General features: G+C 44.0%; 2 protein-coding genes across 2 annotated transcripts in view; one reads left to right on the top strand and one right to left on the bottom strand.

Annotated features, from left to right (window-relative positions):
* Nucleotides 1-12,201: 12,201 nt before the first annotated feature.
* Nucleotides 12,202-18,848, bottom strand: saysd1 (SAYSVFN motif domain containing 1). Its single transcript, XM_033039817.1, has 2 exons — nt 18,629-18,848; nt 12,202-12,689 (listed from the first exon to the last, which is right to left on the bottom strand). Exons 1-2 carry the CDS (start codon nt 18,809-18,811, stop codon nt 12,357-12,359), a joined length of 516 nt encoding a protein of 171 aa, XP_032895708.1. The 5' UTR covers nt 18,812-18,848; the 3' UTR covers nt 12,202-12,356.
* A 539-nt stretch (nt 18,849-19,387) lies between these two features.
* cd36 (CD36 molecule) overlaps nt 19,388-22,241 on the top strand; it is a 40,858-nt gene continuing 38,004 nt past the window's right edge. The window contains exon 1 of the mRNA XM_033039816.1: nt 19,388-19,439. Within this exon, the coding sequence (XP_032895707.1) occupies nt 19,413-19,439 (27 nt within the window). The 5' untranslated portion in view covers nt 19,388-19,412. The remainder of the gene's footprint in view (nt 19,440-22,241) is intronic.

The following is a 22,241-nucleotide window of genomic DNA, read 5'->3' as shown; positions in this document are numbered from 1 at the left end:
GTCTAAATATAAGAATGTAAACAGAAGTAACATTTAACTTCTCAAACTTTGTACAAAACCATGTCTATGTCTTGGGTTCGCCTTTCATCCAACGGCTGCCATTTCCCCCCCAAAAAATAAACTATATGCAGAAGAAAAAATATATACTAAACCAAAGACTGCAAAAACTCATTATCAGTGCCTATACATTGGATGGTGTCATAGAAACATAGAAAATAGGTGCAGGAGTAGGCCATTCGGCCCTGCGAGTCAGCACCACCATTCAATACGATCATGGCTGATCATCCTAAATCAGTTCCCCATTGCTGCTTTCTCCCCATATCCCTTGATTCTGTACTTTGATTCTCTTCATTCATACTTTGTAGTGTTCACACCTATCTTTAAACAAAATACCCTTGTGGCCGTGAGGGGATATCCCTGCCCTTGTTTGAGGGGGGGTCTCCACTAGACTGCCCCTCAATGTTCAGCAGCGGAAGGACCTTAGACGGTGCTTCTAGAGTGTCTACCATCATTCTTTTCCCCAAAATAAGCATTATTCAGAAAAATAAAAATATATACACAAAACAAGAAAGTGCAAAATCTTCTGGTATTCTCAGTGTTTATACATTTATTAGTGTTCTATGGTAGTGTTCACAAATTATCCTTATTCCACGCACCCTTGCCACTCATGTGGCTGCCTTCCCTTGTTTGAGGGATGTCTCCACCAAAGATCTTATAGCGGAGCTGCTTCGCTATAAGATCTTTGGTCTCCACCAGGTGCTGCCTGCCATCTTATTTAAAGAAGATAAACACAAAATGCTGGAGTAACTCAGCGGACAGGCAGCATCTCGAGAGAAGGAATGGATGACGTTTTGGATCGAGACCCTTCTTCAGAACTGCCATTTAACTTGTCCCACTTCTTAAAGCTTGACTTGCTGCTGCAGCCCCTTCCCCTGGGGTGTGTTCATAAGTGATAAGAGCAGAAATTGGCCATGCCTCGCGGGTCGACGGTCGATGAGAGCATGGAGGGCCGCCATGAGGGGATGGAAGAACAATGGAGGACCCGGCATGGGGGGGACCACCGTGAGGGGGGAGAAGAACAATGGACAATGGGAGGGAGAACAAAGGACAATGGGGACCGGGTGTAGGGGAATCGGTGTGGTGGGGAGGAACAAAAGGAGGAGCCGGTGTACTTTGTAACTTTGCCAGCATCATAGGTGGCTGCTATTTGTATAAATTGGGTATCAAGCAAAGAATTTCACTGCCGTGCCACATGTGACAATAAAGTGTTCCATTCCGTTCCAGGTCTACTATGCCATTCAATTATGGCTGATCTATCTTTCCCATTTAACCCCATTCTCCTGCCTTCTTCTCATAACCCCTGACATCCTGACTCGAGCACCAGTTATGCCACAGGGGGTGGAAACCAAGACCACTCGATGACACCTTATGCCCACCATGGCCTTTTACACTGTTTCCAAATGTTTATGATGAACACAGCCATGAATAAACAGCTGCAAGCAAGTTAAAAATAAATGGACGGCACAATGGCCCAATTGGTAGGGTTGCTACCAGTGCCAGGAACTCAGGTTCGATCCAGACTAAGTGTGCTGTCTGTACGGAGTTTGTACGTTCTCACTGTGATCACATGAGTTTTTTCCGGGTGCTCCAGTTTCCTCCCACATCCCAAACATGTGTAGGTTAATTCGCTTCTGTAAACTTTCCCTAGTGTGTAGGATAGAAATAGTATACGGGTAGTACAAACTAGTGTGTGGCACACATATTGGGGTAGATATTGCACTTTTATATTATCTGACAAAATGGGTGATCCAATAGGTGTTGTCTCGCTCCACTTTCTGAAGCAGGAAGGTTGTGAAAATGACTAGTGACTTGTTGCTGTGTCTATCAGGTGTGACTCAGCAGGGAGTGCCCTTGTTTGTGGGTTAAAACACAACAGGTTTACATCCCACTCCAGAGACTTGAGGTTGTACCGCACTGTCAGTTCAATCGCTTCAATGGGGCGAAAGGGGTTAGGAGCCAGAGAGTTTGGATATTAACACAAGGTCCTGTCTGACCTTGTGTGTAGGCATAACGGATCCCATGGCATGAAGGTCAGCAGACATTATAGAAACATAGAAAAATAGGTGCAGGAGTAGGCCATTCGGCCCTTCGAATCTGCACTGCCATTCAATATGACCATGGCTGATCATCCAACTCAGTATCCTGTACCTGCTTTCTCTCCATACCCCCTGATCCCATTAGCCACAAGGGCCACATCTAACTCCCTCTTAAACATAGCCAATGAATTGGCCTCAACTACATTCTGTGGCAGAGAATTCCAGAGATTCACCACTAATTCTGTGTAAAAAAATGTTTTTCTCATCTCAGTCCTAAAAGATTTCCCCTTTATCCCCCATTACTGGGGCCAATACTTATCTTTCAATCCATACCACCAAATCTAATAGCTATTATCATATTGCTGTGAGCTTTCTGTTGATAAGGTAGGTGTTTCCGAACAAACAGATGCAGAGGAATTTAACACTTCTGATAAGGTGAAACAGAATTACAAGCCCCTTTTCTATGTTCATGATGGTGTACTTATAAAGTCCATGTACCTGCGTTAGGAGTTATGGGGAGAAGGCAGGAGAATGGGGTTAAGGGGAAAGATAGATCAGCCATGATTGAATGGCAGAGTAGACTTGATGGGCTGAATAGCCTAATTCTGCTCCAATCACATGGTCTGGCTGACAGACCAAAGGTAATGTATCCAAGTGTGCTGACAACATAAAACTAAGTGGAAGAGGAGGTACAGAGGCTTCAAAAAGATACAGACAAGTTGAGTGAGTGGGTAGTAGCATAGCCGATGAGCTGTTGTGTGAAACAAAAACATCAGTTGGAAAAAAAATAGAAGTGCTGTGTATTGTTTAAAGGAAACAGACACTGGTGTTCAAAGGGATCATAAGACATGGGAGCAGAATTAGGCCATTCGGGCCATTGAGTCTGCTCTATCAATGATTTGGCTGACCTAGGTGATTGCTCACTGAAAACTAACATGCAGGTGAGGCAGGCAGCTAGGAAGCCTCGTTAAATGTTGGCCTTTATTGCGAGAGTTGTATTATAAGAGTAAAGTTATTTTACTCCAACTATCTAAGGATGTGGTGAGAACCCACCCTAGTTATTTCTTCTTCACCCCGTTCCCGAAGGGCAGAAGATACAGAAACGTGAAGGCTTGCACCACCAGACTCAGAAACAGCTTCTTCCCCTTTGTTATCAGACTTCTCAATGGTCATGGCATAAGCTAGGGTTCAGACCAATTTTTTCAATCCAGTTCATCAAAAGACATTGGACTTTTTCCGTAGAACTCTTAAGGTTACAATGCTGAGAAACTATATTCTGCACTTTCATTCTTGTCATTCAACCTTTTGTACTACTGTTTGGCTTGATTGTATTCATGTATAGTATTATCTGATTTGGTTGGACAGCACACAAACAAAAGTTTATTGCTGTTCCTCGGTACACTCAATGATAATAACAATAATAACAACAAAAAAAACTAAATGTTGATCTTTTCATCTAGAAAAATAATGGACTTGTTATTGGGAGAGTGCAATGATGATTCACCAGACTGGATCCTGGCATGGCGGGTTTATCGTAAGAGAGGAGATGGAGTGAGCTAAACTTCTAATCTTCAGTATTTAGAAGGAGAGGTGACCTCATTGAAACATCCAACATTTTTTAAGTGTTATTAGGATGAATATGGGGAAATGATTTTCCTGGCTGAGAAGTTTAGAAATAGGGGTAACTGTCTCAGAATGAGGGGTAGGCCATTTAAGACTGAAATAAGGACAACTTTTAAGCAATGTTTATCTCACAGCATTTTCTGAGAATTTGTGAATAGGGGCGGCACAGTGGTGCAGCAGTAGAGTTGCTGCCTTACAGTGCTGGTTTGATCCTGACTAAGGGCGCTGTCTGTGTGTAGTTTATATACGTTCTCCCTGTGATCATGTGGGTTTTCTTCAGGTGACCCACATTCCAAAGAGATGCAGATTTGTAGGTTAATTGGCCTCCTTAAATTGTCCCTAGTGTATAGAATAGAACTAGTGTGCGGATGATTGTGTTTGGCACGGAATTGCTGGGCCAAAGGGCCTGTTTCCACACTGTATCTCTGAACTAAACTAAACTAAGCTAAGGTGAACGTTATGTGATCATGCTGATGCATGGAAGATAACTGATAACGCAGCTGAAAATGTGTGGGCCAATGCAATTGTATCAAAAATGTTTAAACATGAAGAGAAATAAATTTAAAAAATGTCTCAATACTGGAAAATAAAGGCAACCTATATGTGTCCCATGAATCTCTCCTTGGTATCAAAACAGAAAATGCTGGAAGAACTTGTGGAAAGAGAAGCAGTTAATGTTTTAGTTGTGGGTCCCTTCCAGAATGGTCAATAAGTTGGGGTTCTGCCCAAGCATCTCAGACCTGAAACGTTGACTCTGCCAGACCTGCCGGTGTTTCCAGCACTATAGATAGACACAAAATGCTGGAGTAACTCACTGGGTCAGGCAGCATCCCTAGAGAGAAGGAATGGGTGGGGAAAAACGGTTAAATAAACTACATACCTTTTGCTTTGTCCTCCACTTGCGATCCGTGATGGTGAAGGCGTAAGGCGTTTTTATTTGTGTAGAATGGATTTTCAGCATCAGGTCTTTGAGTAGCAGCCCGAGCAAATCAAAGATCCAACGATCTTTGGAGCAAATTCCTCTCCGACACAAATATAAACCTCACCTGCATTTTAATCCCCCCCCACACACATACCACCAAAGCCTCCGGAATCGCAAGCACAGCGCCACTGATGGTAGGTTTTGTAACAACGCCACTATGTCAAAAGTTTTATACACATTGACGGAGGGGGCCGAGGCCCCCCTAGATCTCAAGGCCCTAAGTTTAAGCTTGTGAAGCTTATACGTAAATCCAGCCCTGGTGCCAACGCGAAAAGATGCTCTATTTAAGTTTTTATCACAGCCTTTCTAACAGGCACTGGCTGCTTTCCAATGCTGTTTGTCTTTACATGGGATCGGTGGTTTGTAATGATGCTTTGTGTTAAACGAAATAGAACATTTACTGGGGCTTTTTTTTTACAGTCTTTGAGATGATTAGAAATGACAGACGAATGCCCTAAGCACTTTATTTCACCGAGGCAGAGACCTTCCATCCTGCAAATGTCAGGATATTGAGAGTTTCAGAAAATGCCCTTTATTTGACCCTCTGGTCTAGATCTTGGCACAATGAAATCAGTGGAATTTTCTGCTCTTATTTTGGAAGAAACTTGAATCCATTCAAATCCAAATATTCTTAGCTCGGAGGGCTTTGCACAATATTGTGTTTATCCACCCTCAGAGTTAGACTATAATTGCCATCTTTGTTCTGAAATTATGATTGTCGAATTTCTGTGGATTACATTGGAAGCTGTTGAATCATACTATTGTCCTATTCTATAGATTATTCTAGAATGGTCTCTGCAGTCCATTACGAAGAGTGTATTGAATGACAATGATTCACACTGCAGTCTATTCGGTAGATTACAAAGGAGGACAATGATCCATGCTTAGGCTTTGTATTTAGTCAAACTGGAAAATAATGGATCAGTTAATTAACTCAATGGGTGCGCTCTGTGTGCTACTTGTCAGACCATAGCAGGCCCTGTCAATCTGAGTGTGGCCCACCAGCCAGTCTCATGTTGTGCTAATGTTATTGGAAAACAGGGAGACTGCATGACCGGCCTTTGTGCACTGATTCTAGTGTGACAGACCAGCCCTGCCTCCTCCAAAGAATGGCTTTCTGGCTTCACAGGTTGTTGAGGATTGTTAGGCATGGAACATTTACAGGAGATAATGGATCAAAACCCTGTTACACAAACAAAACCCAAGCTTCGAACAAGGATATGGATAGCTGCATGAATAAACACCATGTGTAGGAAGGAACTGCAGATGTGGGTTTAAACGGAAGATAGACATAAAATGCTGGAGTAACTCAGCAGGACAGACATTTCGGGTCAAGACCCTTCCATTATCTGCAAAGAAACCCCCGTCTCATTGTAGTGATAAAAGGAGGCATTTGGAGTGTTTCGATTCCCAAGAAACATTTTCAATGTTAAGAGATGATCTTATGCGTCGAGACATGCTCCCATTGTAAATATGAGGTTCTACATAGCTATGCGATTCTACATTGCTAGTTGTTTACACATAAATATTGCAGTAAGTTATTGAAAATGTATTTCTCACACTTCCATCATCATCCCTGTTCCCTGATTTGCCTGCTCTTGATTTTAACAATTACCACAATTGTTTACTACATTTCTGTTTTTGTCTTTGGACTACTTTCGTTTTTTCCCCGTTTCTTTTATATATATATATATATATATATACTGAACTTTCTTTTGTGTAAGAAGGAACTGCAGATGCTGGTTCACACCAAAGATGGACACAAAATGCTGATTTACTCCAGCATTTTATATCTGAACTCTCTTTAGTTGTTTATTATGGGTTTTGCAGAGTCATATGTTTATGTATCTGTTGTGCTGCTGCAAGTAAGAATTCCATTATTTCGATTCAGTACATATGCAATAAAACACGCTTGATTGATCTGAAAGATACAAAATTATCAATTTATTGCATATCATAGAGTTCACAAAAGAAAATGTTGTTCTTTGTCCACCGTAAAAACGGTTTATCACTGTTACACCATTTACATATCTTCATAGAATAAGTTACCATGACATTATTGCCTGAAGCCTAGTAAATATTTTCACCACAACTGAAAAACAGAGTGTCACGAAGGTAAAGATAGAAAGTGTTCAAAATACTCAGCAGGTCAAGCAGCATCAGTGAAGAGCGAAACAGATTTAATATTTATGTCAATGAACTGAAAAACATGGAAATATGCAGCAGATCCGGCAGAATCATGGAGAGAAAGACAGAGTTAATGTTTCAGGTCAACGACCTTTCATCTTACTGGTTGTTATTAATCCTTTGGATTCAGATTATTGATGTTATATTTTAAAATAAAACTAAATTAATTCACTCATATTCATTACTTTTAATTCAAAAAATTACACAAATATTCAGTGATTAAATGTTGCTGCTACATTCACTGTTAGTGGCAGGCCAGGTGACAGTCCATGCTTTCCAAAATCTGAGCATTTTAAAAGGGACAACCTCGAGGAGACTTGCCATTCAGCACCACTCTTGGGGTTTGCACTTCAGGTAAAACATGGTAATTTCTACTGGAAGAGATTTAGAAAGGAATGATCACCTACGTGTACAAGAATACCTGAAATAATCAGTTACAAGCTCATGACATTTGGAATGAGTATTGTAAATAAAACAGTGGAAAAGGAAAACTTTATTTAAGGTAACCATGACACATAGATAATTGCTTGTCTTGATCAAACACCTCGGCTCTCTATGCAGTGCACCCACCAAAATATCTCTCTAGTAATCATTCCAATTTTCCTTGGGGTTTGCTAGCAATTTAGCATCAGCTTTTATAAAACTCCAAGGCTAATGTGTACCGGGAATGGAACCCAGCAATAAAAGAATAATCATACTTAACACATTTGAACTGTCCAAAATATACTGAAGGACAATATTCATAGAAAGGATACATACAATAAACGGAAAAATATCTAATTCCATGACACTTCTGTGCAGAGTAAGTGAAATGCCCTTGAGGAAAAAATGGAGCAAATGTCCACAAACTCAGACAAATAGCACCCTTTCAGGATCAAGATTTTTAAAGAATGCATTAAAAGTGTTGTATGACACATAACCTGCTACAAGAGGGGCTGGGCAAGGGGCTAAACAGTCTGGACAGATGGTATTGGACCAGAGGATAGACACCAAGTGCTGGTGTAACTCGGCCGATCAGGCAGCATCTCTGGAGAAAAAGGATGGTTGACATTTCCAGTCGGAACCTTCTTCAGACTGTAGAAGGGTTCTGACCCGATAACAGTGGAACAACAATGGCAGGTATTTCTGGGAAAAATACAGAAGGAGCAGGATCAGTTCTTTCCAAATATAAATTCTAAGGGAAGTCAAGGAGAGTATAAAAATAAAAGAGAAGTATAAAATAGCAAAGTTGAGCGGGAAGCCAGATGATTGGGTAATGTTTAAAGAGCAACAGAAGATAACTATAAAGGCACACAAAATTGCTGGAGGAACTCAGCGGGTGCAGCAGCATCTATGGAGCGAAGGAAATAGGCGACGTTTCGGGCCGAAACCCTTCTTCAGACATAACTATAAAGGCAATACGGGGAGAAAAGGTGAGGTACGAAGGTAAGCTAGCCAAGAATATAAAGGAGGATAGTTAAAGCTCCTTTAGGTAGGTGAAGAGCAAAAATATTAGTTAAGACAAATGTGGGTCCCTTGAAGACAGAAACAAGTGCATTTATTTGTAGGGAACAAGGAAATGGCAGACGAGTTGAACAGGTACTTTAGATCTGTCATCATTAAGGAAGACAAAAACAATCTCCCAGATGCACTAGTGGCCAGAGGACCCAGAGTGACGGAGGAACTGAAGGAAATTCACATTCGGCAGGAAATGGTGTTGGGTAGACTGATGGGACTGAAGGCTGATAAATCCACCGGGCCTGATCGTCTGCATCCCAAGGTACTTAATGAAGTGGCTCTAGAAATCATGGACACATTAGTGATCATTTTTCAATGTTCTATAGATTCTGGATCAGTTCCTGTGGATTGGAGGGGAGCTAATGTTATCCCACTTTTTAAGAAAGGAGGGAGAGAGAAAACAGGGAATTATAAACCAGTTAGCCTGACATCAGTGGTGGGGAAGATGCTGCAATCAATTATAAATGATGAAATAGCAGCACATTTGGATAGCAGTAACAGCACCAGTCTGAGTCAGCATGGATTTACGATTAATCATGCTTGACTTATCTTCTGGAATTTTTTGAGGATGTAACTAGGAAAATGGACAAGGTAGAGCCAGTGGATGTAGTGTACCTAGACATTCAGAAAGCCTTTGATAATGTCCCACAAGAGATTAGTGGGCAAAATTAGAGCACAGCACATGGGTACTGACATGGATAAAAAATTGGTTGGCAGACAGGAAACAAAGAGTTGGGATTAACAGGTCCCTTTCAGAATGGCAGGCAGTGTCTTGTGGGGTGCCGCAAGGCTCAGTGCTGGGACCGCAGCTATTTACAATATACATTAATGATTTAGATGAAGGGATTAAAATTAACGTTAGCAAAGTTGCAGATGACACAAAGCTGGGTGATAGTGTAAACTGTGAGGAGGATGCTGTGAGGATGCAGGGTGACTTGGACAGGTAAGGTGAGTGGGCAGATGCAGCTTAATGAGGATAAATGTGAGGTGGATAATTCACTTTTGGTAGCAAGAACAGGAAGGCAGATTATTATCTGAATGGTGTCAAGTTAGGAAAAGGGGAAGTACAACGAGATCTGGGTGCATGCAGGTACAGCAGGCAGTGAAGAAAGCTAATGGCATGTTGGCCTTAAAAACAAGAGTAGTGAGTATATAATAAGAGGTCCTTCTGCAGTTGTACAGGGCCCTAATGATATCACACCTGGAGTATTGGGTGCAGTTTTGGTCTCCAAATTCGAGGAAGGACATTCTTGCTATTGAGGGAGTGCATCGTAGGTTCATGAGGTTAATTCCCAGGATGGCGGGAGTGTTATATGTTGAAAGAATGGAGCGACTGGGCTCGTATGCACTGGAATTTGGAAGGATGAGAGGATATCTTATTGAAACGTATAAGATTATTAAGGGATTGGACACGCTGGAGGCAGGAAACATGTTCCTGATGTCGGGGGAGTCAAGAACAAGGGCCACAGTTTAAGAATAAGGGGTAGGCCATTTAGAACGGAGATGAGGAACAACTTTTTCACCCATTGAGTTGTGAATCTGTGGAATTCTCTGCCTCAGAGAGCAGTGGAGGCCAATTCTCTGGATGCTTTCAAGAGAGTTAGATGGAGCTCAAAGATAGCGGAGTCAAGAGATATGGGGAGAAGGCAGGAACGGGGTTGTGAATGATCAGCCATGCTTACAGTGAATTGCGGTGCTGGCTCGAAGGGCCAAATGACCTACTGTTGCACCTATTGTTTATTGTCTAATGTAAAATGTCACCCATCCTTTTTCACCAGAGATGTTGCCTGACCCGCTGAGCTACTCCAACACTTTGTGCCTATCTTCAGTATAAACCAGCATCTGCAGTTCCTTCCTACACATTTGGTATTGAACAAGACCCATTCCCATTCTCCCTACCTGCTCCATTCCTTAATGCTACAGGATTCTGGCCAGATGGTGTTTGCTTTGAGAGGTGAAGTGGCTTCACGTATTATTTTAACAATTATTGTTTGATTGCTTTTACAGTAAAATAAGTAAAGCATTTACCTTTTACCACAATGTCAAATGGATGAGGTTACTGTTCCTGCATGTAAAGTTGTGGGCGGGATGCAATGTGCTCCTAGTCCCGTGCTTCAGGCCTTGCTCTGCCTCGGGGTTTGGGTGGCGAATCCGCAGCAGGCTGGCAGTCTGACAAATGTCTATCAGGACATATTTGACTTTCACATTTGATCAAAGAAGCACTGCAATGCAAGACAATCACGAGCACAACAACTGACAGCACAATATGGCCCATTAAAGGAGTGAACCCATGCTAAAGTACACTTGGGCTCTGCACGTGTGTTGAGAAAAACAGACAGTTCAGTATTGGACTGAAAGCTTTCTAAGGAGCATTGAAAACTGGTCTGCACCCTTTGTTTGGAGAATACTGCTAAAAACAAACTGGCCAGTTTATGCACTTGGACTTCAAAGCACTATAACAGTGCAAGTTTCTTTACTTTCTTCTTGCTGGAGGGAATGAGAAAAGGAAGGATCACACTTGAATTGATCTTTGCTATTTGTAGCCAGAAAGCAAGGCCATGGATGTCAGGACCACACACACTATTTAATTCTGCTTGTAGTCACTTTCAGTGGAATCTTGTAGCAATTTAAAAGCAATTTTGTAACATTGGGAAACCACTCTGAACATACAAGTTGAAAGAAACAAGGAGCTGAAAATGCTGGTTTACAAAAAAAGACAAAGTGCTTGATTAACTCAGCAGGTCGGGAAGAATGGCTGGAGAACATGGATGGGCGATATTTTGGTTCGGGACTCTTCTTCAGACGGATTGCGTGGGGTGTGAAAGGGAAGAATGCTGGAAGTGAGAAGGGCCAGGACAAAGCCTGGCGAGTAATAGGTTGATGCCGGTGAAGGGGGATTTTTGACAGGCAGATGGTTGGACAAAGGCCAGAGAGGAAAATAATTGAAGAGTTGCAAATTGCGAAGCTAGAGGGAACGTAGATGGAAGAGGGGTGACAAGACACTATATGTATCCAGCACATAGTATCTAGAAAGAGAACATCGAAATTATTAACTTAAAAATATTAATTTCACTTAAATATAGGTGTACGATTTCAGCTAGAGTTATGGAATGGTTGGCAATTCTCCTTTGTATAAAACAAACAGAACTTACATATAATACGTGGTTTTAGAAGGAAGTATTGTTTATTGCATGTTATTTTCTTATGAAGGCTATAAATGGGGTTTGTAGGACACTGGGACAATCATGTGTCTGAGATTCACTCATGAGTAATGAGATAGGAAAATACTATTTTATTTTTTAACCTGACCTACATTCTAAGAGGAAGGCACACATGGCAACCAACCTTTATACCAGAAAAATGTGTGCCTGAGGTTTCAGATTAAACATGTACATTATTACCTCACTATATATCTGGAGTTTGTCTTCAACAGAATTACAATACGGGTGCTCCCTAATTTACGTAAGGGTTATGTCCCGCAGAGCCTTGTAGAAGTCGGATGTTATGCAAGTCAAAAATGGAAGTGCTACCGCGCACTTGTAAATTTACTATTCGATGCATAGACCATTTGGGAGCTCAGATGTGGAGAGCACGTGGGAGCTCCGAGGGGGAGACTACCTTGGAGATCCGAGGTGGAGACCACCCAGGCACTCTGGGGAGGAGACCACGTGGGTGTCAGTGGTCTTAAAGAATTGCTTTTGTAAGTGCGAGTTTACAGGGTCACCTATTATATGTCAGGCATGCCTTAAATTAGTTCCTGCAAGATAAGGTGTGCAGGATTTAGATTCAATTATGCCAGACACATACAGTGAAAAATTAATTTATCTCTCACTGTATGTAAACAGCTGTTACATGTGGGTAAATTACAGCTCAGGTGATTCCTTCTGTTCACTGTTGATCTTTATTGTGTTTGAGATTCCATTGGCAATTGAGCTGCTTACAATACAATAAATAGTTCCCCACAGGACCAATCATCTGCCGGCCATAGGTCTGTACTGAAGTTCTCGTTCAAACTGTTCTGCTGTCAGACTTCCCCGAATAGCCTTGCAACCAGGGTTGAACACAGAGTATGCGCTCATTTCTCCTTGTTTCTTTTCGGATGGGGCTCGTGTTCCAATGTAAATCCAATAAAACATTGAGACGACAAAATATACCAGGCCAAACTCCAGCTCAATGAAGAGGCCAAGTAATACCAGCCAAAGCAGGACCTTCAGAACAGTCGCAGTTGCGCCAAAGTGATCAGTTTTAATTGGCTGCTCCTCGGAGCTCTCTGTCAATGAATTCTGATCATCTTCTTCCTTTTCCTAAAAAAATGAAGGAAACATTTCCGGTATTAAGTTATGGCTAGACTGAGAGCATCAATTATGCTAGACACCTTTCTCCAGGAAAAGGAATAACTATGTGTTTAGTTTTAGTTTATGAGATTAGATAAATTACAAGTGACAGTAATAAGAAATCAACAATAAAATGAACGCCATTATTTCCTGATAAGCTGAATTACAACAAGAGCAGTCAAAATGGAATTCTATTGTCATTTGATATTGGATGATGCACAATGTAGCATTCTGTACGTATGGCTGGACACAAGAACTCATTTAATATGAACTTGTTTTGCATTCCTTTAATAAAGAACGGGAAATTCTGTTCTGAGCAATGCAGAATGAGAAGGCTATTCTTGCCCCCACCTAGCCTCTCCACTATACAAGGCTCAGAAGTGTTATGGGATGGTCACCACATGGCCACAGAGGAGTGCAAGCCTGCAAGACGAGTGTAAGGCAGGAATCTGGCCCTATTCAGCTCATAGCTTGTAAACACACTGTAGCTCATTCTGCCTTTTCCACCAACATCTTGAATTAAGTTTTAAGGAATTCACTCAAAAACAGCACTTTCTTCCACAATGGAGAAACAAGGAAATGCAGTTCCTTTTGGTTTACAAAAAATTATACAAAGTACTGGAGTAACTCAGCAGCTCATGCATCATCACTGGAACACATGGATAAATGATATTTCAGGTCAATCCCAACCCAAAACGTTGCCTATCCGTATTCTTCAGAGATGCTGCCTGACCTGCTGAGTTACTTCAGAATTTTGTGTCTACCTCTCACAACCTCTCCTACTAAGAAGTGCAATAATACATTGAAACTCTTTCTTCACACTTAGTTTGTGATGAGTCTCCATTCTCAACATTTCTGCAATTACCACACAAATCACATTGTGGGACCACTGCAACAAAGTCCGCTGGTGATGTCCTACCAGAAATTGCCAAATCATAAAGATCAACGAAACAATTAATAAATAAAAAACATGAATCAATAGAATATAAATGTTAGAGTTAAATTATGCAAGATGCTGAAGGAAAAGCTATGGGGAAATGCATTAATATTCTGAGCAGCAACAGAAGAGAGTTGACAATGAACATAGATACATAGGCAATAGGTGCAGGAGGAGGCCGTTCGGCACCGAGCCAGCACCGTCATTCAATGTGATCATGGCTGATCATCCACAATCAGTACCCTGTTCCCTTAAGAGATTAGTATACAAACTTAAAGCACATGGTATTGGGGGTTCAGTATTGATGTGGATAGAGAACTGGCTGGCAGACAGGAAGCAAAGAGTAGGAGTAAACGGGTCCTTTTCACAATGGCAGGCAGTGACTAGTGGGGTACCACAAGGCTCAGTTCTGGGACCCCAGCTATTTACAATTTATATTAATGATTTGGACGAGGGAATTGAATGCAACATCTCCAAGTTTGCGGATGACACGAAGCTGGGGGGCAGTGTTAGCTGTGAGGAGGATGCTAGGAGGCTGCAGGGTGACTTGGATAGGCTGGGTGAGTGGGCACATGCATGGCAGTTGCAGTATAATGTGGATAAATGTGAGGTTATCCACTTTGGTGGCAAAAACAGGAAAGTAGACTATTATCTGAATGGTGGCCGATTAGGAAAAGGGGAGATGCAACGAGACCTGGGTGTCATGGTACACCAGTCATTGAAAGTAGGCATGCAGGTGCAGCAGGCAGTGAAGAAAGCAAATGGTATGTTAGCATTCATAGCAAAAGGATTTGAGTATAGGAGCAGGGAGGTTCTACTGCAGTTGTACAGGGTCTTGGTGAGACCACACCTGGAGTATTGCGTTCAGTTTTGGTCTCCTAATCTGAGGAAAGACATTGTTGCCATAGAGGGAGTACAGAGACGGTTCACCAGACTGATTCCTGGGATGTCAGGACTTTCATATGAAGAAAGACTGGATAGACTCGGCTTGTACTCGCTAGAATTTAGAAGATTGAGGGGGGATCTTATAGAAACTTACAAAATTCTTAAGGAGTTGGACAGGCCAGATGCAGGAAGATTGTTCCCGATGTTGGGGAAGTCCAGAACAAGGGGTCACAGTTTAAGGATAAGGGGGAAATCTTTTAGGACCGAGATGAGGAAAACATTTTTCACACAGAGAGTGGTGAATCTCTGGAATTCTCTGCCACAGAAGGTAGTTGAGGCCAATTCATTGGCGATATTTAAGAGGGAGTTAGATGTGGCCCTTGTGGCTAAAGGGATCAGGGGGTATGGAGAAAAGGCAGGTACAGGATACCGAGTTGGATGATCAGCCATGATCATATTGAATGGCGGTGCAGGCTCGAAGGGCCGAATGGCCTACTCCTGCACCTATTTTCTATGTTTCCTGCCTTCTTCCCATATCCCTTGATTCCACTAGTCCTAAGAGCTCTATCTAACTCTCTTTTGAATGCATCCAGTTAATCGGCCTCCACCACCTTCTGAGGCAGAACATTTCACAAATTCACAACCTTCTGGGTGAAAAAGGCCAACCCCTTATTCTTAAATTGTGGCCCATGGTTCTGGACCCTCCCAACATCGGGAACATGTTTCCTGCATCCAGCGTGTCCAATTCCTTAATAATTGTATATGTTTCTATAAGATATCCTCTCATCCTTCTAAATTTCAGACAATACAAGCCCAGTCCCTCTATTTTTTCATCATACAACAGTCCTACCATCCCGGGAATTAACCTGGTGAACCTACGCTACACTCCCTCAATAGCAAGAATGTCCTTCCTCAAATTTGGAGACCAAAACTTCACACAATACTCCAGGTGTGGTCTCACCAGGGCCTTGTACAACTGCAGATGGATTTCTTTGCTCCTATAGTCAACTTCTCTCATTATGAAGGCCAACATGCCATTAGCTTTCTTCACTGCCTGTTGTAACTGCATGCTTACTTTCAGTTACTGATGTACAAGGACACCCAGGTTTGTACATCCTGAAGCCATGATTCCCATCTCGTGCTCTGGGAAACCACTTTGAAAGTGAGCTCAAGTTTTTTAATTAGCTTAAGATATGGATGTTAAAGTACAGCATTTATTGGTCATACTTAATTTGCCTTTGAGAACTTGGTAAGCTATCCGAATGAAATGTCTTCTGTGTGATGCATTGCTTACGAGTGTGGTGGTGTGGCAACTATGTTCATTGACTCACAGTCTAGAGACACAAACAAATGATTTGTAGTCCATAGATGCACATCCATTAATAAATACAGCCAGATGAGACAAGCATGTAAAAACTGATAAGGAAGCAGATCTCTTAGCTCGGGACCAATATGCAACTTTAAACTGAAGCAAAGGACACAAACTGCTGGAGTAACTCAATGGGTCCCTGGAGAACATGGATAGGTGACATTTCAGGTTGGGACCCTTCTTTAGACCGATTGTAGTTGGGGGATGGGGGGGGAGACAGGACCTCCTTGCCAGCTATCACCCCCCTACTGTAATCGGTCTGAAGAAGGGTCCTGACCCAAAACATCGTCTATCTATGTTCTCCAGAGATGCTGCTTGACCCATTGAATTGCTCCAGCACTTTATCTTTTTCTGTAAACCAGCATCTGCAATCCTTTGTCTATATTTGAAATTGCAGCAGTATGGCTGACGCTTAACTGCCCTGACATATCCTGCCAATACATTCAGTTCAAGGACAAATACGCTACAAAAGAGCAAGAAATGATGGCCTTGCCTATAATGTTCGCCTCATATAACTCTCATTGCTGTTGGCGAGGTAAGTATACGATTTTGACCCAAGGATAAAATGATGGAAATACATAATATAATGGTTACAATGATGATCTGAATATTGGCAAAATATGAACTAAGTATTCCTTGGTACAATGTATTTGGAAAGAATTGAGAAAACAAGGATAACATTGATAAAAATGGCATTACAGTTCCACAGGAGATGAAATCACCAAGGATTCAAAGACCAAGAGTTCAAGGACAGAAAGTTGAGTGTTTACTGGAGAGTTCTCCAAATTGAGAATGCAATGCTAAATTGTAGGCACATTTCATATATATATATATATATATATATATATTTTTAAAAAGCATCAATAATAGTTTACTTGACATCAAGGGAAGGGAATTGATGGCAAAACTAATCCTAAAAGATATTTGGATGTAGTTTGAGTTGCAGAGTATTTCTGCATTTTAGTTTTCTATTTATTTCCTGTGCAGTTTTTAGTTTTCAATCTAATTCCAGGAGGGAATTAAGTGGGAAAGTGCATTTTGTAGCAAGAATAGCAACATAAGGTCAGTCATAATATAAGATTGAAATAGGTTTAATTAGGCCAAGCAAAATAATATGCATGGTGAAAAAACCCCCCAGGAAAGTGTTAATTTACAGAGACACTAATGCTGGTGCGGAAACAAAGATCAGCAAAGATTAAATAGGCAGAGCCCCAAAAGATAACAAAGCATATTTCTATAATAGATGACATCCAGAACCACATGAATGGTAAGATTAAATAAAACAATAAAATAACTATTACATCATAAGTGTAATACAGAACACTTGGGACAAAGAATTCAAGGGTTGATTGGAAAAAAAATGTGGGCAAAGATGGAACATGCGATTAAAAGGGAACCTGAAAAGGAACCTTGAAGCTCACCAAAAAACAAAAACAAAAGGAGGGCAACTGGATGTAAAGGGGCCAGTTATGGACAAAAGGTTAATCTTCTTGTCATAGTAAAGGGCATGAGTGAGCTAGAAAGTACTTGCGTGAGTTTAATAAAAAAATACTTAATGTTACAATAAAAAGGAGAGATGCTGAGATTATAGATTCAGAACTGGCGCTCTTCACTGTCAGCAGAGTTACAGGCAATCCGAGCTGGGGTTTTTGTTTGGGAGAAGGTATTTCCACATCTTGTCTGTCAGACCAAATAAGCCGTTGTGGAATCGCCGCTGATGTCTAGGAGAGCCGAGTTGCAGTACATCAGATAGTCTACTATCAGTAAACTGGTCTGTTTCAGGACGAGGTTTGAGTCTATACCCACATTGATGATCTCAAGGCGTAGCGTCAAACTTCTCTGGAATAAGCTTGTTCAAAATGCCTGACTTTCCTTAAAATTCCATCTTGTCGTTCTGTCCTTGTACGTCAGAGGTGGTCCTTCTAGCAGGCATCGTGATTTAGGTGATTTTTTTTTCTTCGATCTTTTTCTAACCTACTCCAGCCCTGTAATCTAACTCAGATCTTTCTGTCCTGGGCTTCGTCCATTGTCAGAGTGAGGCCCAGCGCAAATTCGTGGAACAGCAATTGATAATTCACTTGGGCAGCTTACACCCCAGCGGTATGAACATTGACATCTCTTAACTTCAAGTAGCCCCTGCTTTCCTTCGCTCTCCATCCCTTCCCCTTCCCAGTTCTCTGACCGGTATTACTGTCACCAACTAAATGTTATTAGTTTGCTTTGTTGTTACCTTCGCCCACCTAACAATAATCTATTCTACATTTTCCTTGATCTCTGTTCCCTTTCCCCTGTTTTCACACTTTCATACTTCCTTTTCCATGTATCTCCCTCTCCCCTGATGTCAGTCTGAAGAAGGGTCTCGACCCGAAACGTCACCCATTCTCTCCAGAGATGCTGCCTGTCCTGCTGAGTTACTCTGCTTTTTGTGTCTAACTTCAGAAATTATTCTTCTGACTACTTGTGGATTCCACTGCTTTGGTTGTAATTAGTAGTGCTCATTAATACCAGCATCTCCTCTCTCTGCCCCCCAGACACCATTATTGCCCCTCTGCATCCCCGGTGTCTGTCCTCCACAACACCAGCATCTCCTGTCTGTCTCTGCCGCCTCCACTGACACCTGCATCTTTGACACCCCCCACCCCCAAGACAGCAGCAACCTCTTCTCAGCAGCTGCCATGGGACAGAGCGGGGTCGGATCGGCAGCGGGGCCGCACTCACGCTGCTCCGCGGCGGCTCTGGGCGCCACTCCGCCTCAGCCCTTAGGGGCCGCAGTCGGTGCCAGAGGCCGCCGATGCCTCCCCGGTGCTCGAACTCGCCCGGCGGCGCCGCCTCCTCCTCCTCCTCTTCCCCCTTCTCCGCCGGCTGCTGCCGGGCCCGCCACTCCGCCAACTTCTCCTCCATCCTGCGGGGCGGAAGTGCCCACTCCGTCACAGAGCCCGTCCCCCAGCGGGGCGGAAGTTCCCCCACCCCGGTCACAGAGCCCGTCCCCCAGCGGGGCGGAAGTTCCCCCACCCCGGTCACAGAGCCCCTCCCCCAGCGGGGCGGAAGTTCCCCCACCCCGGTCACAGAGCCCCTCCCCCAGCGGCTGCGGGGCGGAAGTTCCCCCACCCCGGTCACAGAGCCCGTCCCCCAGCGGGGCGGAAGTTCCCCCACCCCGGTCACAGAGCCCCTCCCCCAGCGGCTGCGGGGCGGAAGTTCCCCCACCCCGGTCACAGAGCCCCTCCCCCAGCGGGGCGGAAGTGCCCCCACCCCGGTCACGGAGCCCCTCCCTTAGCGGCTGCGGGGCGGAAGTTCAGCGTGTTTATTTCTCCAGAGAGGCAGTGTGACCCGCAGAGTTACTCCAGCACTTGGTGTCTCTTTCCTTGTTTCAGGGCTGAGAGTTGAGAGTGAGAAATTTGCGAGGGAGCGGGAGGGTGTGTCCCCCCTGCCATAGTAGGCTCTGGAGGCGGCACCAATTCACTCACCCGGTCCGCTCCTGGCTCCGGGCCGGGGTTAAAACTCCATGGGGTGTGGACAGAGCGGCCAACGGGTATAGAGCCGCCGGAGGTGAGGGTGGGAGGTGTGTGCCGGGCCTCAGGGGGGAAGTTGGTGCTGGTCGTGTCTCACCTATCACACCATCTGCATGGGAGAAACTAAACTACTTCCCCCTGCTTTAAACCAATCCCCCCTAGTGCTTGAATCACATATCCTGGGGAAAAGACAATACATTCACCTGATATTCCCCTCATGGTTTTTACTCGCCTCTAAAACAATTTTTGCTTTATTTTGAACTTTCAGCACCTGCAGATTTTTGAGCGTGAGAAATTTTGTGATCAGAGTGAGAGCATGAGAATTGTGTGAAGTGCGTGAGTCTCACGCTCAATGCGTGAGAGTTGGCAGTCCTGCTAATAATGCAAACATTTTATGCAAATTCCAATTGTTTGGACAAATTCACTTATTATTGCTTTATAAAGAGTTCCTTTAACTCAGAAATGATGGCACTCAACAAACAATCAACTAACAAATTAAAGCAAACTAAAAAAACGCGTTTTTTCGGGTTACGGGCAGGATTCAGCCCGTGTGCCGTAGGTTGCCGAACCCTGTCCTGGCCTCATTGTGGTCCGCCCCATGTTTTACAACCGATTCACCTGGTTAGTTCTATCTCTGGCTGCTTCATGTTGTCAGCGGCTGCACATCCAACCAAGAAGAGAAGAGATGCGATGTCACTCACAGCCGCCAACTGACGCGCCTCCCCAGACTGCACAGATCGTTGTGATGTGGCGCAAAAAGACAAACTGTGTAGGGACTGAAAACAGCGTGAGAATTTTGTAATCAGCGTGAGAATTGGCTGAAATGCGTGACTCTCACGCTCAAAGCGTTAGAGTTGGCAGCCCTGTCTTAAGGCCAGGATGTGACAACAGACACACAGGGAGACACATACACAAAGGAACACACACACACACGCGGAGACAGACACACACACATGGGGAGACACACACACACACAGGGAGACACACACAGAGACACGTACACACACACAGGGAGACACACACAGGGAGGCACATGCACACACACAAGGAGACACAAACAGGGAGACACACACAGGGAGGCACACATGGAGACAGACACACACACACCTTTCCTTCTCCCCCCCTCCATCCTCCCCCTCCCTCCCTCTTTCCTCCCCTTCCTCCCTCTTTCCTCCCCCTCCCTCTCTTTCGTACCCCTCCCTCTCTTTCCTCACCCTCCCGCTTTTTCCTCACGTTTCCTCTTTCTCCCCTTTCTCCTTCCCTTCCTTCATCCCCTTTCTACATTCCCTCATCCTGTCTCTCTGCCTCCATCCCTCCCTTTTTTTCTTTCTCTCTCTCTCTTTCTCCCCTCCCTCTCTCCTCCCTCTCTTTCCCCGGCCGCCCAATGGGGAGTCCGGCGGGCACGGTTTAGCGTGGATCGGCGGCGCTGGCGCTGCCATGTGAGTTGAAGGGCAGGAGGGAGGGAGGGAGCGAGGTTGCCCCGGCAGCGCAGCACTCGCAGACGGCGCACAAAAGCGCGGACACCCGCTGACCGGGACCGACACGCTTCTCCAATCCGTGCAGATCGCTGTCATGTGACGCAAAGAGACGAACTGTGCAGCAAAGATCCTATAGCTCCGCTATAGGATCTTTGCTGTGCAGGGACTGAAGACAGCGTGAGAATTCTGTCTTCAGCGTGAGGGCGTGAGAATTGGCTGAAATGCGTGAGTGTCACGCTCAAAGCGTGAGAGTTGGCAGCCCTGGTGTTTGATTATCATTAAAAATAAATCAAGTAAATATGTACAATACAGGAACCGTGCAAAATATTCATCTGAAATTCTCGAATGCAATCCATACATTCAATACTGTTTACACAAATTACACAATTTTACCCCACATCCTGTGGCCCCCTGGCGTGAAATTCCTTCCCTTATTTTTGAGGGGCGTCTCCACCACACCCTGCCCCCCATGTCCAGCAGCAGAAGGACCCTAGCCCATCGCCCTCTCCCACAGCCTTGGCATTGGCTGCACTAAGCTTCAGTCTGTCCCTCAGCACCTACTCCTGCAGTCTGCAGTGGGCCAGTCGGCAACATTCCCCGACAGACATCTGGCTCTGCTGGGGGGTCAAGTTTCTGACAAAACAAATAGCGTTTTTCAACGAGTTGATGACCTTCCAGCAGCACTTGATGCCGGTCTCTGAATGCATCCCTGGGAACAGTCTGTAAATCACAGAGTCATTAGTTACGTAGCTGTTCGGAATATGCACTGACAACAGAACAATTCATAAATTCATAAGTGATAGGAGAAGAATTAGGCCATTCAGTCCATCAAGTTAATTCCACCATTCAGTTATTGCTGATTTCTCTCTCCCTCTCAACCCCATTCTCCTGCCTTATCCCCATAACCTGACACCCATATTAATCAGGAATCCGTCAATCTCCGCCTTAAAAATATCCATTGACTCAGCCACCACAACCATCTGTGGCAATGAAGTCCACAGAAGAAAGCAGAAAGGAAGAGGAAGAGCCAGAGGGCTGAGGGTGAGCTAAGAAGGGGAGGAGATAGCAAGGGCTACCGGAAATTGGAGAAGTCAACGTTCATGCCGCTAGGGTGCAAACTGCCCAAGCGGAATATGAGGTGCTGCTCCTCCAATTTCCGTTGGTGCTCACTCTGGCCATGGAGGAAGCCCAGGACAGAAAGCTCGGATTCGGAATGGGAGGGGGAGTTGAAGTGCTGAGCCACAGGGAGATCAGGTTGGTTAATGCGGACCGAGCGGAGGTGTTCGGTGAAACGATCGCCAAGCCTACGCTTAGTCATAGCAAAAGGATTTGAGTATAGGAGCA

Source organism: Amblyraja radiata, chromosome 21 (genome assembly GCF_010909765.2).
Source record: "Amblyraja radiata isolate CabotCenter1 chromosome 21, sAmbRad1.1.pri, whole genome shotgun sequence".
In the NCBI taxonomy this organism is placed as follows: domain Eukaryota; kingdom Metazoa; phylum Chordata; class Chondrichthyes; order Rajiformes; family Rajidae; genus Amblyraja; species Amblyraja radiata.
Note: the sequence above shows the minus strand (reverse complement) of the source record. Positions and strands in the feature narration are given on the sequence as shown.

What these genes read in the sequence shown, in the direction of transcription:
- saysd1 (XM_033039817.1), bottom strand. Translation starts at nt 18,811, where the DNA reads ATGGAGGAGAAGTTGGCGGAGTGGCGGGCCCGGCAGCAGCCGGCGGAG. An exon ending in CAGAGCCGCCGCGGAGCAGC is followed by an intron (nt 12,690 to 18,628) that starts GTGAGTGCGGCC and finishes TCATTTTTTTAG; the next exon opens with GAAAAGGAAGAAGATGATCA.